The following is a 13,644-nucleotide window of genomic DNA, read 5'->3' as shown; positions in this document are numbered from 1 at the left end:
CCCCACAGAGGCTGTGCTGTGTGTGGGGGATGACACAGAGAGCTGGGAGGGGTTCCCGTGTGCTGGCTTAGTGGGATGGGCTGGTGGCATTGTCGTGGTCAGTCCCTCTGCCCTGGGTCTGTAGGAGCAGGGAGGTCTCGGTGTGGCTAACGGGCTGCTTTGAGGGGTCACGGTGCTGAGGTGTGCTCACTGTCTTTTAGTTCCTGCCATGTATTAGAAGTTGTGTTGTGTACAAAAAGGTGAAAGCCTCGTTGGAAATCTCAGTGAGTTTTGGATCCGACTTATCAAGCATAAGTAGTTCATGTTGTTCTGTTGTGATAAGGCTCAGCAGGTACATGTGATCTGGTGCCTGGAGCCATGGCTGTTGTTCTGTCTGTGGCTTTTAATTTAGAGCTGTTTGCAGAGGGTTGATTTCCAGGAGCGTGTGTTTCGGACTACTTGAACTCTATCCATAGTGCTTAGTGCAGGCTGCTGTGATGCTTCAGGTTGGCTATGCTGGAAGCCACACAGGGAAGCACAGGGATAACCCCTAGCAGAGCGCGATGGAGCGGTGCTGACAGCACTGAGATGTGAGTGCACAACTAACACGAGTCTCTCTTCAGTTTCAGATGCCTCTGGATGTTCAATGATAGCACTCCTCCATACTGGAGCAGCAAAGTTTCCCCAACACTTCCTTCCAAGGGCAAGACAAGCTGTGTGCCTGCTCCTCCCTGCTGCTCTTCTCAAAGGGTACGGCTCCATCATAAGCAGGAAACTGGCGTCCCACGGCTTTGGAGCTTCCATGGCAGCAATGTCATCCTTCCCTCCACAGAGATATCACTACTTCTTAGTGCTGGATTTTGAGGCTACATGTGATAAACCACAGATTCATCCTCAGGTAAATAGTTGATGCTGTTAATTCTCTGCTTATGAGCTGATGCTGCGGTTCTGAGAGGTGGAAGGAAAAGACTTGGTGCTGAATAGCTCACTTCCCTTGCACCTTCTTTCTATTGCTGCTCCCCCAGTGTTCCTGCTCTCTCAAGCAGCAGTGCCAGGTCACTGTGATGGAAATGAAATGAAGGAGCCTGATTTTCACCAGGGAAGTGATAACGCATGTGTTATCACAGACGCTACTTAGTCATGTATGCTCGTTGTCTGCCTGAAGTGGTGGGGGGGTTTGAAAATTGCTCACTGGGAGCCTGCAATAGAAGAGTGCTCACAGCAACCTTTGATTCTGTAAGGAAAAGGTTTATTATTAACCGATACTTTATTAAAAAACAATAACAACAACACAGTTTGGATGGTATGAGTGTGTGCAGCATAACAGTGTTTCTAAATAGGGAGGAAAAGTGGTTTTTGAGCTGAACTCAGACTTTATACTTTCCTCTGTACAATCAGCCTCATATTAATAATGCTGTTAATGTGTGCATCAGGCCTGAGATGAACTTTGATTTGCTTTGCTTCAAACATACTAAATGATGAACAGTTATCAGTGCGGCATCTCTTTACAGAGCTGGCTTAGTGCAGTGGGTTTGCTTCAGTCCAGTCCATCTGTGGCTTCCTTTGGGCTTATCCTACGAAAGGAGTGCTGTGAGTTGGGATCAGACTTCACTCATCTCAAGTGCTGCCCATCTCTCCCGTTTCTTGACAAAAGGACTGCAAATTCTCTGCTTGTATTCTGGGTCTTTGTGGGAAGCTGTTGTGGCTCTGCATCCCGCTCTGCAGGCGGTTGTAACTGCTCTCCAAGTGAGATGTCAGGCTATTTCCTGCACGCTCAGCCTCGGGTGCACAGACCTGTCAAGGCTGTAAATTGGATCTACCTTGTCCCTTTGGATATGGGCTTGGTCCGTGCACATTTTGATGCAAAACCATGATGCATGTGGAGCTAGTTTACAGCTGGCAGTAAAAAGGAACATGAGTGGAATATGATTACTACTGTTTTAAGGAGCTTTGTCCCCAAGTCCTTGCCAGAGAAAGTAATGGCCTGGGCCAATGCAGATCCGCTATATATTTTGTTGCACCTTTAAGGTGGAGATGTTCTTCAGTGTTGTTTTTCCAGCTTGCCCTGTTCAGTGCCTGTCTGCATCGTATCTCGTGTGCTGTGAGGGCTGTCAGGCACTCACGTCCTCACAAACAAATGAGTTTGACAAATAAATAATGCTCTTACTACACGGGAATCGGTGTCAACAAAAAGGCTGAATTTGCCTGCTGGAATTGGGCAGCTTTTCAGAAAAGAGCCTTTGTTAGCAGATGCCCCTTCCTATGTTTCCCCTTCATGCTGACCAGTGTGACTGTGGCTCTGGTCGTTGCTGGGCTATGTGTGTGGGTGAGCAAACTGCTGTGTATTTCTGTGATGTTGATTTTGTGCAAGGTCTTCCTGGCAGAGTGGTGGCACACAGGTTTTGGAGATGTGATATGAGTGTGGACATGGGAGTGGTTGGGTTCTGATCTTAGTTGTGATCCTGGTGACTCTTCTGCTTTTGTTTCCTTACTCGCAAAATAGAAGTGTGGTAAGGGATACAGTGAAATCCAAATGCTCTAGAATTTGATGAGGAGGCTGCATAAAGAGCTAAGCCGTGATCCAAGTTACATTCAGTGGGTAGTCATAGCTGTAAATTTAGCCAGCTCAGCCTGGAAGTCTGGCAGAGTTCACTTGCACTGCGCAGTACGCTTCACATTTCTCACTGACTACTCATCACATCATCCCAGCTCCTTAGCAGAAGGAGCATCTTTTTCTCTACGCCAAGGTATGTACTGCCACATCTGTTCCCCCTTCCTCTGTATTTACTTGTGCTCCTCTGCAGTCGGCAGCCTCACTGTCCCTGGGGAAGCCCATGGTGCTCACTTCTCACTCGGAGCTCCTGTGTTTCCATCCTCTTTCATGCTGTCTGGTCCCTTCCAAGGTTCTGTGGCACAGCATCTGCGAAGGGGATCAAGGAGAGTCAAGGGCAGCAGTGTTCCCCTGGGAAGCCATCTGTGGTGTGACTGCTGGCTGTGTGGCAGCTGCCCTGTGCTTCACCACTCCTGTGGTCTCTGCCCTGTGTCTGCAGAGGAGAGGTGCTCTCAGGGCTTGTGGCACAGAGCGTGCCAGCCAGCCTGCACCCTTGTCATTTTCCTGTCTTGATAGTTTTCAGCAGATATGCCCCCAAATCAAAGTGCATGTTTAAATGCACAAAAGGGCAGCTTGGCTTACAGATTTGTTTATGAATGATGAGACCATCCCAGACAGAAAAGTAGGTGGAGAGTTTATCCGCGTTACCCCAGATGGATAAGTGGGAAAAGTGGAAGAATAGAGGCACGGCCTGTGTCATGTAGTGTTTTAACCAGCCAAAGGTCAGCAGGGGGTTGGCAGTAAGGGATGTTTATGGCTGCTCCCTCGCATCTCTTCAAAGCTTACCTTGTGTTTGGAACTCAATCCGGTGCCCGGTGGGGTCAAGCAGGAGCTGGATCTGCAGCAGTGGCAGCGTGCTTCATCTGTCAGCTCCAGCTCTGCTGCTTTCTCTTTTCCCTTGCTGTCTGCTAACAGTTAAGTGCCTGTTTTTGTTCATGATTAGCTCGTAGGGGTAGGTACATGTGATGCTTTAGATACAAAAGGGAAGATGCATGAATAAATCTTGTTCCCCTGACTGTGACCAAAGGCAGAGAAATAAATTAATTGCAGGTAATAACCTTCTTCTCTCACTTGAACAGCGTGGTTTAAATATCAATACAAAAACATTGTAATAGTTTTATTTAAAGAAACTTGAAACAAATAAGATACACTAATGTTTGCCTTTTTTTTGGTATGCTTTTAATTTAAAATGATGTCAAATGAAACTGGACGTACCCATTAACTTTATAAATACAGAACATCACTCACCATTTCAACATAAACTGCAATCATTGAGACTATGAATATGCAGATGTTCAGTTTCTAATTTATTCCTAAGCATACAAATAAGGTATGATCATAGCACAAAACCGTGTGAATAAATGAGAGCCAGTCTTTTTTTACTGTGATTTGTGAAGGGCGGGCTGGGACTGCAGGAGGTGGCTCACGAGGCAGCTGGTTGCTTCCATCCCATGGAAGGGCTGATAATGGAGATGTGCTGGTCCCTGCCTGTTCTACCTGGGTATCCCCCTGCAGCAGCTTTCTGCTGGCATGGTTCTTGTGTAGCTGTTAAGCTCAGTGCATTAGAAATCACCTGCCAAAACCTGTATCGGGGCTGATGGTGAGTTGCTGAAAAGTGAAGAAATTCAGGCTTGTTTCCCATGGCAACTTTAACTCAGCGCTCTCATGTATAAGTGTTACAGTGGCATATTAATCTGCAATTACCTGTCTTCATGCAGCTTAGGCTTGGGTGTACTTTTAAATACACAGTCCTCAATTCAGCTCTTACAGTGTTATTTCTAGAGGAATGCCATTAAAGATGCACGTAACACAGTTGCTTCAAATCTCTTTTTTTTTTCTACTAAAAGTAAGTAAAAAATATGTATTTATCATCTCTTTGCCAATTATGGCTTACTTTATACCCTTTATTTAATGAAGCTACATGGCTGTTGCTACGCCGTTCTTCTTATGTCATAATGCTTTAAGTTCTCAGAGCATCAGGAAATAGTTCATAGAAAAGCTGTTTTAGATGGCTTTTCTGTTCACATTAATTTTTCAAACAATCGTTTGAAGAAACTTTTTGAGGCCTTGTAGCTGCTTCATCTGAGCCGTTCTGCGTTCTGCTAAGAGCACATAAATATCCCTAACTCAATGTGCATCTGAAATTAAAGAGATGCGGTTCCTTTTTATCATATTTTCCATACGTCGTGTGCCTCATTGCAGTTCCACTGGACTGTTGTGAAATCTTATTTTGGCCACTATTGAGAATGATGTCTTTATTTTAAAGGACGTGGGGGTCGGAGGAGGGCAGGCAGGGTTCTGGTGTGGGGCTGCAACCCACAAAAGCTGCGTTCTGTGGGGCAGCCGTCCTGCCTTGGAGACCTCCCTCAACTCCTGCAGTGAGTAGGGACAACCTTGCTGTGACCCGTGTGAATCTGACAGGGCAGCAGAATTACCTGTATTTATTTAAAACCCGATGAACTAGATAACGTGCACGGTGCCTGAATCCAGATCTCCTGGAGAGCACAGCGTACAGACCACCAAGCAAGACACCTGATGTATGACAAAATTCAAAGCAGTTTCTTCCTTCAAGATACAAACTCAGCATTGTGATAGCAACGAGCCTCAAATACCAGATGCTGGGGTAGCTGCTGCAGTTCCAACCTGATCCAACCTGCTCTGCTCGTGGTTGGACATTGACAGCAATGAGGAGGTTGCCTTGAAGCCGTCCATCACGCTGCCCTTCCCCTTGTGCAGCTCCCACCTGTGCTGTTTGATGGCTGGATCCTTAGCTGTGCAAACATCTCATGTGGTTTGGGTGACAAGTTGCCATGTTAAGTAGGTTTGTTGTTACAGTGGGAAGTAGTTGAGCTGCAGTCACCCTGAAAAGATCAGATCTGCTCACATTCCTGAACCAGCAGGTCAGATTTATGGTGCTGAAAGGTGGCTTTGCTTCTCCCTAAAGCAGCTGATGGACGTATGGAGGATGCCAGGGGTGCTGCCACCGTGTGCCTTTCTGAAGGTAAGGGATGTGCCAAGTTTACTCTTCCCTGGTGTGGCAATGGGGATGCTGCAGTGCAGGCTCCTGGTCCTGAGATCTGTGTTGTCTTCATGGCTTTGAACAAAGCCTCCCCATAAAGAGGAGGATGCAGGGAATGCCCAAATGCCCTGCTTTCATCCCCTCTGTTAGGCTGGGCACTCATCAAATGGCAGCGTATATCTCAGCTGTGTAATTTAGTTCCTCTCCATGCCAAGCAGAAGCGCGCTGTCACCAGTAGTTAGCTGTGATGTTTGTAAAACCCTGGCTGTTCATTTACATGCACTAACATGCCCTTTCTGCCCAGCCCAGATGTTTTAGTGTTGCTGGGAACATCGATCGCTTGTGCTGCTCAATAGCAGGTGAAGAGGTTGGAGCTTGAAATGATTCGATGATGCTGCATTGGGGATGTGCAGGCCAGCTGCCTGTAGCAGCAGGGAGTGGACTCCCACCTATCTATCTATCTATCTATCTATCTATCTATCTATCTATCTATCTATCTATCTATTTTTATATATTGATATATAGTGTAGCTGTCATCTTGTAATAGATAATACTTAAAAATTCTTTCGTGCTGCTTTTAAATGGTTCGAGTGTTGACTTCCCTCCAAACAGTTGGTCTTGAATTGTTGTCTGTGTCAGCGGGGATTTTCTGGGTGGTTAAGTATATGTCAGCAGCATTCAAAGAGGTGAGCTGAAATGTTGGCGTGTCTCTATTTTGCATCCCAGGTGTGGTAAGAGGGGGGAATTCTTTATTCTTGATGGTGGCGTGCAGCTGAGGAGATGAAAATAGTGGGGGAAAATAATAGATCAAAACCAATGGCTTTTGACAGATAAGGTGACGATGGGAGGCAGGAAGCAGTCTGTGAGCACATGGCCACCAAAGGTTTGTTTGGGGTGGAAAGACAAAGGTTGAGAGCCTTCTATCAAAACGTCAGGCACAGCGGGTTGAATGGAACAAGACTTAAGTTGGGAGGTGAGATGCTGTGTTTGATATGTTGTTGTGGTGCTATAAGGAGGAACCTCAGATGGAGTTTTGCAATTTGGCCTCCATATTTAAAACAATTGAGACTTACAAGGGGAACCCAAAGAGGAGAGGGTAAGTGTGAGCAGGGATCTGCAACACACACGTGTGAGTGAGGGCTGGGAGGCATTGTGTGGGGCTGTGTTTGTGTCGGGGTTGTGGATGGTGATCTCTTCTGTTAGAAGAAAGGCAAATGCAACGTTCTGGGCTGTGTCTGCTGTGGGGAGGAGGAGCAGTCATGAATTTAAACAACAGCAAAGGAAATTCAGATTAGGCATTAAGAAAAACTTTCCATTGATAAGACTAATGAAGCACTAGGATGGAGTGCCTGGGGACTGCGAGTCTCTCTTATTGGAGTCTGTAAAAGCAGCCGAGACAAAGTCGGCAGTGATTTAGGGGCAGATGCTGATGGCTTCGGGCAGGTGCACGGACTGGATGTCTCTTAAAGCCCAAGCTCCTGGAGGCATGTGATTAGATGGAAATTTCAGCTCTTATTAAAGAAAGAGAAATGGTCCCTCATCCTCATGGTTGTAAGGAAGCACCTGCAAAATCTGAGCTGGGTTTGGTGTCAGCACAGAACCTGAAAGACTGCTCCAAGCTGAGGAAATCCAGATTTTGGCATCAGGTTCCGCTGCCTGAATGTTGGTGGTAGAAGGTGAGGTTATCCTAAGAGCATAGGGGAAGGAAGAAACCTTAGATATATCCAATGATCAGGGATATGAAACTGCCCTCGCATCTTCTCTTGGTGCTTCATGGTCTTTCTGTGTTCTGTCTGTGCCCTGGTGTTTTGATTTTTGGTCAGCATCCTTGGGAAGTCAGCACAGCTTTGGTCCAGCTGGAGTCCCGCTGTCTCCCATCACCTTTGTGGCTCTCGATTTGGTCAGTTCAGTAAAGATTTAGAAGCAGGGAAGAGACCTCTGAGGTCATCTCGGCTGCTGCCCCCGCGGGCCAGCGAGAGGCTGCTCACTTGGAAAGGGCTTTAGTTAAAATAATAATTAAGGCAGAGGATGGAAACAGGGGATGCAGACCTGTTAAGGGTAGTGCTGTCCTTACTGTGTCCCTTTTCCATTTTAATTGCCTTGGGAAAGAAAAAAAAAAGTAGAATTGCAGGCCTTTAAAAGCTCTGATTCTTCCTGCTCCTCGCCACCCCCCTGCACCCACCCGGATCTCGGAGGCATCAACTCTCATCTGTCAAAGTGTAAATCAGCAATTAAAACACAAACAGCGAAATGCCAAAGATGACCCGAAGCACAAAGCAACTGACAAACAAGTCCGGACAAATCGGCGGATAATTTATAAGCATTGCCCTAAAATCTAATTATTTGGCAATTCGAATTTGCAGCCGGCCAGGGCTGTGCAATAAATTTAACCCGCCATAAATTATTTAGGAGCAGCCCGTGGTGTAAATCAAAACCACGAGTGTTTGTTTAAGAAATCAGCTTCTTGTGCATAAAACGACTTTTTGTTTTTCAAGAGGGGACGAGAAAAAATGGCTGAAGGAAATGAGCTGTGCTGAGCCTGTATCCCTTCTGTGGGACCCCCTTGTCCTGTTCTGCCTGCACCTCTTTGGAGGTGTGGTGTGGTCTTTGGGAGGATGTTTTATGCTTTTCCCTACCAGAAAGAAATCCTCTTCTCTCAAAGGCATCTGCTTGTTTTTATTGCGTTTTGAATAGTAGGCTCTGATTTTTATGGGCACCTTTTATTCTCGTGTTTATTAAACTTCTTCCCTGGTAGTTTTAGGATGGAATTGTCCACATTGTCTTCCTCAAATACGTAATCAGTGTTCTGTCCTCAGCTCACATAGGACTTTGGTTAGAGGGCTTTTGAGAGCCAGGCAGTTGAACAGAGCACGGAGTGTGTGTGTAGTCCTGCTGGGTCAAAGCAGTGAGCAAAGAAGTTCTGCTGTAGGATGAGTGCAGCCTCGGCTGCTTTCTTTGCCATACCCCAGAGGTCTCGTTGCTACAAGGAGACACCAAGTAGGTGTAGTTACCTGCTCTTGCAGAGCTTCAGTTGTCAGTAAAATGGAGAGAGCTGCGTCCTTGCCCTCTGTGCTGTGCTGTAGCAGGGATGGGAGCTGTATTTAAGGTGGCTGGGCAGGAAAAGGCTGGTTTTATGGCACTGATTCCTCATGGCCTCATGAATTTTTCAGATCCCTTTGAAAGGGAAGCCCAGCACTGCTGGGTAGTGCCCTGCGGACGGCCCGGCCGCATTGCTGGCACCCAGCACCTCTTCTCGGGGAATGTTTAAAGAAACAAGGCAAATCCGAGCCAGCTGTCACATAGATTTGTTTGAATTACCACGAAATCATAAAGGCAAGGTTGTTGTAAAGAGTGCGGGCTGGGTAATGGATCCGTGTAAGCCTGCGGCTCTGAGGGTTCTATTGTTGTGGAGTTTGGGGAGCAGCAGAGGGAGGGACAGGGTGCCCGAGCCTCTGTAAGCACATTAGTATTGATTTTGGAAGCTCTGTGTTCTAACAATATAAATGCAAATGCCCGTAATTGGGCGCCGAGCGCAGAATTTCCCCACACAAACCATATTCAACTTTTCACCGCGCGGAAAGGAAAATAAAAAGCTGCTTATTTATTGCCGGCGGTTTGAATCCCGGATTTCCTTTCAAGTTACTTCGCAGTGGTAAATAAAAGCTCCTAATTGCGGCGCTCAAACAGGGGCGTTTGGGGCTGTGGGCCCCCCCAGCATTACTGCTGGGTGCTGGGTGGGGGAAACAGCAATGCTGAGGCACACGGGGGGCAGTCAAAGTGATGGGAAGGATAAGGGATGTCAGTAAGGCTCTGTCTAAGTTCCCTGTGCTGCTCTCTGCTCCTTTTCTCACCTGGCCAAAGCACTGTGTGTAGGGATGGAGCTTACCAGGCTGCTGGGAGGTGTGTGTGTGTTAGGGCTCAGCATTTCATCATAATTACTAATGAAATCCTAGATCTGTAATAACATTTTGGATATCTAAAACAAACCATATGCTTGTTAAAAAAAAAAAAGAAGGGAGGGGGGGAAAAGTGGCAACAGATCAACTTGAAGCCATAAATTCTTGGTAATAGAGGCCTCTCTTTTTTTTTCTCCCTTTCTGTTTATGTTTGATAGATATTTTTGTTTCTGCAGGAATGTCAACTCTTAATTTCATGATGTATCATGGGCTTAAGAAAATTGAATTTAATAAAGGCAAAAGATGAATGGCACCTTTAAAGGTCCCAACACTTGTCTTTATTAGCAGGACAAACTGCAGGGTCTCCGAACACTGCTTCTCTCCAAATGAAAGTTTAAATGAAAAGTACAGCAGTGTCACAGGTTAAATTTCATTGCAGGACTGGCTAACGTTGTTACTGAGGAGTGGGGCTGATTTCATGGGGCCGGGATCTGTTGCCTTAGATACCGACGGAGCAAACACTGCCAGAGCCTGGAAAAATCTCCGCTATAGGAAGCGTGCAGATAAACAGCCTTTGGGGAACGCTCCTTTACCACTTGCTTAAAAACAGACTGAATAAGCCCTGAAGTGCTGCTACTCTTTCTCCCAAGCTAAAGTTGCTCTGTGGGTCCCACCCTGACTGCCTGGCTGTGTGCTTCCCCAGACCTGCGCTAATGTTGGATGTTGTTAAATTTTCCACATTTCTAGTAGCATTTAGTTTTTATTTCCTCGGCCTATTTTAACCTGACCCTCCTGGCTGTGCTTCCTGCTGTCAGTGCTGGAAGGCAGTGCCTTTGTGCATCAGCATCCCACCACTCCATGGCCCCTGGTGATATTCCCTGTGTGTGCTCCATTGCCCCATTCAGCTGTGTCCTCATCCAGCCTCTCTTTCTCCAGTTCAATGTGAGATGCCACATGGCTATGCCTTTGGCTGCAGCCAGGCAGTGCTCATCCCTTCTTCTGTGTCCTCCTCCCTGTCCATTCTTAGCAGTGGGATCTTCAGGTCCTCCTGACCCTTCAGTGGGTATGAGGAGAGATGCTCCCAGAGCTGCTCTGTGTGCACAGCAGCCCCTGTGAAGCCATCTGACTGCTCGCTGCCTCCCTCTGTGTACTCCAGCACTGCATACACTTGGATCCATTCATTTCTCCAACCTGCAGGCACATGCCCCCTAGAGCACATCGTGCTTAGGGCCGGATACCTCTCCTCCCGGGGACACGCTGGGTGTTTCCTCTATTTACATTATTTGCTGTTTCCATTTACCCACCCACTGCTGTGTCACGGTGTCATCAGCTCGCACGTATGACCTCACATTAATTTCCCTCTGCAGGTCATGGGGGTTGCAGCCAGGGTCCAAACCGGTGTTAGTAGTGCTGCGAATGCACTTCCACATGCTAATTTTACTCACAGGAGTTATATATATATATAAATAGATATAGATATTATTTGTCTCTTCCAGATGTTTTCAGGCAGTTGTTGTGGGGTTTTTTTTTGGCGTTGTTGTTAAACTAATTCCATTCATGTTTTAAAAATTTATGAAAGCGCTAATAAAAATGTCAGGGTGGTAAAAATGTTGGCTTTTGCTCAGCTTTGATTAAATTTTGCAAACTGTTTTTGAATATTAAAAAGCAATATTTTTTTGTATTCTCTCTCTCCCTCTCCCTTTTCTCCCCAGCAGTGATTTGAGAGGCTCGGTGCGTGGATATCACTCAGCAGGCTCATTTGCACTCCAGAACCTCGGTGCCATGCATCTCTATTAAATAACATAGACAAATTATTCTTTAAAGACACCAAACAAATTGTCGCTTCTCCTCTCGCATTAAACTGGAAGGAGGAGAGGGAGTGAAGAAGGAGGGCTGCAAACACAAAGGATTTTATCGCTTTTATTCGGCGGTTGGCTCCTTTAATTTCGTATATATTTTTTAATAATTGTGAAATCCATCGCAACGGGATTTGTTTAAACTTTTTATTAACAGGTCCATGTAAATTTTTGATTGTTGGTTATTCAAAACAATTGAACATTCTTCTGATGAGGAACGTTTTTATTTCCCTATCAGCATAAGTTGTCTGCAAAGAGGAAAATGAAGCAGGGCACGCTGCTGTGCTGCGTTCCATGGCAGTAGCTTGGGGGGGGGCTCCAGTTCCTCTCCTCCTGCTGCAGTATTCCTTGTGACTTTGATTTCACCTCTCCTGGGCTCCTGCACCTTAGAATGGAGCTTTCTGTTGGGGTTGGCCCTCTCTGAGGCTTCCATTTATTTGGTTTACACCAACAGCTTCTCTTCTTCTCACCCCATTCAGGAGATCATCGAATTCCCTATCCTGAAGCTGAATGGAAGGACGATGGAAATCGAATCCACCTTTCACATGTATGTTCAGCCTGTGGTGCATCCCCAGCTTACGCCCTTCTGTACAGAGGTAAAGTGCAAAGGTTCCCTGGTTCTCTGAGTCCCGTGGGGAGCAGGTTTCCATTGCACCAGGGTAGGGGCCCCCTGCTCACAATGTCCTGTTTCACATTGAGGAGTTATGTCCCGATAGCTGATGTCGGTTCTGTTTGCTACTAATGGACGTATTCCTGGGTGACCACAAGACAAAAGCGTTGCTGTGTGTTGGGTGATGCACAAAACACTGCAGCCTCCATATAAGCTCTTTGAGATTGTGCTGTGCTGATCATTGATGGGAGAGGTCACAGAGAGCAACAACACAAATGTTTTTAAGCTCCTTTTGCTTTGGATTTTTTTTTCCTGTTCCTCCTCTGTTTTAATGTTATCCAAATCAGGAGCTAAAGAACTGACTGTGGGCTTATGGTATCTGGGCTTTTTATTCCATCCTGGTGTCATCCAGCACCACTGGCACCGTGGTGTATTTTCTCCATTCTCTTTGACTGTGTTCTCCTTTGACAAGCTTGTCCTGCATGTAGTGACTGGTTCAAGGTGACTCCTGTCTGTTAAGTGGATTGGTCTTTAGGACAGTCAACCCCTTCCATATTTGCACATTGTTGTTTCTTTGCTGCTTTCTCCTGTAGCTAAAAAGCAGCCAAATGTATTTTATTTACATTTATAATATGTATGTATGTATGTATTTATTTATTTATTTATTTACATTTAAAAAGAGGTAATAAATAAATAAATAAGCACAGAGAACATTATTCCCAGGAAGGGGCTTTCAGAAGGCCCCGTTTTCACACATTTATAGCTACATTGGAAGTGTTTTTGCAACCTTAACACAAGAAGGCTGGACAACTACTTGGGCTGCCCCTATGCACAGGAGGCTTGCTGGACATATGCTGTTACAGATGTCTGCTGTGATAGATCTCACAGCTTGCACCTAAGAGCAATGTTCCCTCCTAGAGTAAGGCCTGGAAGGTAAGTGATGTGCGTTACTGGATTTCTAGAGAAGTCATCTCACTTATTCACTCCTACTGACATTCCTTTTCCTAGCAATTCCTCTGTTGCACCTTCCCTTCTCCCTACCCTCACCCCAATACCTCTTTGCACTGTACTTTTGCAGAGGCCCTACAGCAACCTATGGGATTTGGGAAACATAGGTAGCCCCAGGAGCTGTGATGTGTATTCCATTCCAGCACAGCCCCTGCGTACACAGCTCCACCGCTCACCATCAGCTTTCAGCTGGTTTCTGTTGTCTGAAAAATATCCATTTTGCTAAATGCCAGTAAAGGGCTTTGTCTAGGCACCTCTACTTACAAAGGGTGAGATTTATTGGCCTCTTTGTCTACAAAGAAAGACCAGGCCTGATTATCAGATTGTACACCAGAGACAAGTGTTTAGGTAATCAGCAAACTGTCTTGGAGTTGAAATACGATGGTTTCTCAGATAAACTCTGAAGCAAAAGCAGCAGAGTTGACACTGCATGGGAGCCTGGCTGCCCTGCTGCTGCTTTCAATCTCCTCACCCATTGCTTTGCCAAGAGGCAATCGCACTGCTCGGTAAGGACTGTGTGTGTGAGGCTCAGTGGGGCCACCCAATGTTATTCCTATGGTCTGGAGCATCTCAGACACTCCTCTTGCTGAAGAAAGCAATATGAAAAGGGTGTCTATAAGGGCAGAGGGCTTGCGGTTGCGTTCAGGGCATCTCTCTGCTTAGGT

At 46.2% G+C, this 13,644-nt stretch overlaps 1 protein-coding gene across 6 annotated transcripts in view; it reads left to right on the top strand.

Moving 5' to 3' along the window:
* The window catches only part of ERI3 (ERI1 exoribonuclease family member 3), a 94,074-nt gene that overhangs the window by 7,325 nt on the left and 73,105 nt on the right, over nt 1–13,644 (top strand). For all 6 annotated transcript variants that reach the window (XR_001556889.2, XM_015870228.2, XM_015870229.2 and 3 more), the window contains exons 2-3: nt 603–877; nt 11,841–11,957. Coding sequence is in view for 5 of the 6 variants with exons in the window: in XM_015870228.2 (XP_015725714.1) it covers nt 626–877; nt 11,841–11,957 (369 nt within the window). In the remaining variant the exon portion in view is untranslated. The remainder of the gene's footprint in view (nt 1–602; nt 878–11,840; nt 11,958–13,644) is intronic.

Source organism: Coturnix japonica, chromosome 8 (assembly GCF_001577835.2).
Source record: "Coturnix japonica isolate 7356 chromosome 8, Coturnix japonica 2.1, whole genome shotgun sequence".
NCBI lineage: Eukaryota > Metazoa > Chordata > Aves > Galliformes > Phasianidae > Coturnix > Coturnix japonica.
The sequence above is the reverse complement of the archived record's forward strand: the minus strand, read 5'-3'. Positions and strand labels throughout refer to the sequence as shown.